We start from the raw sequence: 3,610 nt of genomic DNA, 5'->3' as shown, positions 1-3,610 counted from the left end.
TATACTACATCTCTTTTGTCTATTCATCTGCTGATGGACCATTAGGTTGCTTCCATGTCTTAGCTATTGTAAACAGTGCTGCTATGAGCCCTGAGGTGCATGTATCTTTTTGAATTAGCATTTTCATCCTTTCCAGATATATATATGTCCAGTATTGGGACTGCTGGATCATATGGTAACTTTATTTTAGTTTTATAAGGAACTTCCATACTGTTCTCCATAGTGGCCATACCAGTTTACATTGCTCTCCACACTGTAGGAAAATTCCTTTTTTCTACACCCTCTCCAGAATTTACTTGATGAGGGCCATTAACTGGTGTGAGGTGATACTCAGTGAAGTTTATATTTGCATTTCTCTAATCATTAGCAATGTTGAGCAGTTTTTCATGTGCCTGTTGGCCATCTATATGTCTCCTTTGGATAAATGTCTATTTAGGGCTTCTTGCAACTTTTTAATTAGGTTGGATTTTTATATTAAGTTGTATGAGTTGTTTGTAGTATATTTTGGAAGTTAAACCCTTGCTGGTTGGTCATTAGCAAATATTTTCTCCTACTCCATAGGTTGTCTTTTTGTTTGTTCCTGATTTCCTTTGCTATGCAAAAGCTGAAGTCGCTCAGTTGTGTCTGACTTCTTTGAAACTCCGTGGACTGTAGCCCGCCAGGCTCCTCTGTCCATGGGATTCTCCAGGCAAGACTACTGGAGTGGGTTGCCATTTCCTTCTCCAGGGGGTCTTCCCAACCCAGGGATTGAACCCAGGTCTCCTGCATTGCAGGCAGACACTTTATCCTCTGAGCCACCAAGGAAGCCCTTGTAAGTTTAACTAGGTCCCATTTATTTACTTTTGCTTTTAATTCTTTTGTCTTGGGAGACTGACCTGAGAAAATATGGTATGATGTATGTCAGAGAATGTTTTGCCTGAGATCTCATTTGGAACTTTCATGGTGTCCCAGGTGGCTCAGATGGGAAAGAATCTGCCTGCAATGCAGGAGACCTGAGTTTGATCTCTGGGTCGGGAAGATCCCTGGAGAAGATAATGGCTACCCACTTCAGTGCTCTTGCCTAGATAATTCCATGGTATAGGAGCCTGGCAGGCTACAGTCCATGGGGTCTCAAAAAATTGGACATGACTGATCAGCAATCACACACACATGGTGTCATAACTTAAGTCTTTAAGCCATTTTGATTCTATTTTTGTGTGTGGTGTTAGGGAGTGTTCTAACTTCATTGATTTATGTCCAATAAAAATAATGCTCTCTTAATGTTTTAAACTACATTATGCTACTCCTAATGGTTTTGTCTGGCTTCCATATGTGTATGTGTATGTATCCATAGATGTGTGTGTGTGTGTGTGTGTATATATATATATATATATATCTCAAATATGATGATATGTTTTAAAATGAAGTGTGCCTTCAGACAAGAGGTTGCAAAATGCAATACTGATATTTAGTGTAATGATATGTTCACTCTTATTTATTTTTTATTGTGATAAAAAACACAACATAGATTTTTCCCTCTTAAGTTTTTATGTATACTACTGTTAAGTATATGCACATTGCAGTGTAATGGATCTCTTTTTTATCTTGCATGACTGATACTGTATGTCCATTGGACAGAGTTTCCCAATCCCCTTTCCCCAGGCCCTGGAAACCACCATTCTACTTTCTGCTTCTATGAAGTGGACCTCTTTAGATACCTCATATAAGTAGAATTAAGCAGTTTTTCTCTTCTGTGATTGGCTTTTCTCACGTAACACAATATCTCCAACATTCATCTATGTCATCACACATTGCAGACTTTCCTTCTTTTATAAACTGAGTACCACTCCACTGTAAGACTGTACCACATTTTCTTTATCCATTCATTTGCTCATAGATGTAATGTTCATTCTTTGCTTTCACTATTCTCTGATGATTTGCAGGCACACATTGCCATCTAATGCCTATGGTGCCACCAGCTCCAGTGAACAAAAGGTAATGAACTGTCCATTCTGGAATGTTAAATCTGTCAAGGTTACTTGTTCTTTGCCCTTCTACTAATGGGTTCATTTGGTAACTCCATAGGTAAAGTCCTAGGCTCAGAGAGCTTTGTCCTTGTTCTGCCTCCTAAACTGTAGTGAAGTCACTGTTCTGTATTAGTTTCCAAAGGCTATGGAAGGAGCTGATGTCTCTGAACCTTTTCTGTCAGATGCAGGATGGGCCAAATACTTCTCTGACTATATTTCTCTCAGCTTTTGGAAGTCTTTTCAATTTGAATGAGAAACAAACATAATTAGCTACATTAAAAATCAAGTTCCACAGGAGCTCTAAGTTTACAAAGTTCTCTTCCTTTGCAGATTGCTTCTCTTGTAGAAGAAAGGTCTCCTTGCCATTTCTTACCCTGAGACACATATTTGCTGCCTCAGTATCCTCTGCAGAGCTGCCTTCACCTCCTGGTTCTTGAAGCTGTAAATGAGGGGGTTTATCAAGGATGTGATCACACCATACTGTATGGAGACAACTTGCTCCAGGACTGATCCTGAAGAGGGGCTGATATACCTGAATAGAGCTGTCCCATAGAACGAGAGCACCACGGTGAGGTGGGAGGAGCAGGTGGAGAAGGCTTTGCCTTGGCCTTTAGAGGAGGAGATACTTAAAATGGCAAGAATAATTTTTGAGTAAGAGAAGAGGATTGGAGGAAGTGTCACAAGTCCTAGAAATGCAGTGGACCCAGCCAGCAGGATGGTGTTAGGCATGGTGTCACTGCAGGACAGAGGGAAGAGTGAAGGCAGTTCACAACTGAAGTGGGAGATGATATTGGGACCACAGAACTGTAAGTTCTGGGTACAAAGATTATTCACTAGTGAGTTCAGAAATCCCATCACCCATGCTGCACTGACCATTGCAGTGCACAGAGGTCCATTCATGATCATAGTGTAGAGCAGAGGGTGACAGATGGCAGCATAGCGGTCGTAGGCCATAGCAGAGAGCAGGCAGCTCTCTGTGCCTCCAGAGAAAATGAAAAAGAAACTCTGGGTAATGCATCCCCACACTGAAATGGTTTTCCTCTGAGACAGGAAATTCTGCAGCATCTTGGGTATGGTGATTGAAGAGTGGCATATGTCTAGGAAAGACAAATGACCAAGGAAGAAGTACATGGGCGTGTGCAGGTGAGGATCAGCCCTGATCACCAGGATCATCATCAGGTTCCCCATCAGGGTCAGGAGGTAAATCCCCAAGAAGAGAACAAAGAGCATGGTCTGGATATCCGGGTCAGTAGACAACCCCAGCAGCACAAATTCATCAATAGTGCTAAGATTTTTCATGGTTTCTTAGATATTCCATCCCTAAAAAATAAAAACATATTTACTTATTTAGTGGGGTGATGATCTGAGTCATTCTCTGGGAAAAGGATTTTTAATTTATAAAAGATCCACTTTTTAGCTTAAGCCAGAAAGTGAATTTGAGGGTAAATAAATACCTGACTATCCTATTACTCTACTAAATACTGCAACTTTCCTTTTCCTGACTCTAAGTACTTCCTATGAAGATGAATGTCCCATAGTTCTTAACATCTCTAACATATAGATAATGGATTTAGTATGTTAAAGATTATCTGTTCCTGTTAGAA

General features: G+C 40.5%; 1 protein-coding gene across 1 annotated transcript; it reads right to left on the bottom strand.

Annotated features, from left to right (window-relative positions):
* Nucleotides 1-2,375: 2,375 nt before the first annotated feature.
* Nucleotides 2,376-3,305, bottom strand: OR5BJ2 (olfactory receptor family 5 subfamily BJ member 2). Its single transcript, NM_001390053.1, has one exon. The coding sequence runs from the start codon at nt 3,303-3,305 to the stop codon at nt 2,376-2,378; it is 930 nt and encodes a 309-aa protein (NP_001376982.1).
* Between the last annotated feature and the right edge of the window lie 305 nt (nt 3,306-3,610).

This window comes from Bos taurus, chromosome 5, assembly GCF_002263795.3.
Source record: "Bos taurus isolate L1 Dominette 01449 registration number 42190680 breed Hereford chromosome 5, ARS-UCD2.0, whole genome shotgun sequence".
Taxonomy (NCBI): Eukaryota; Metazoa; Chordata; class Mammalia; order Artiodactyla; family Bovidae; genus Bos; species Bos taurus.
The sequence above is the reverse complement of the archived record's forward strand: the minus strand, read 5'-3'. Positions and strand labels throughout refer to the sequence as shown.

Bases quoted from the DNA above. Each gene is read 5' to 3' on its own strand.
- OR5BJ2 (NM_001390053.1), bottom strand. From the start codon at position 3,305: ATGAAAAATCTTAGCACTATTGATGAATTTGTGCTGCTGGGGTTGTCT.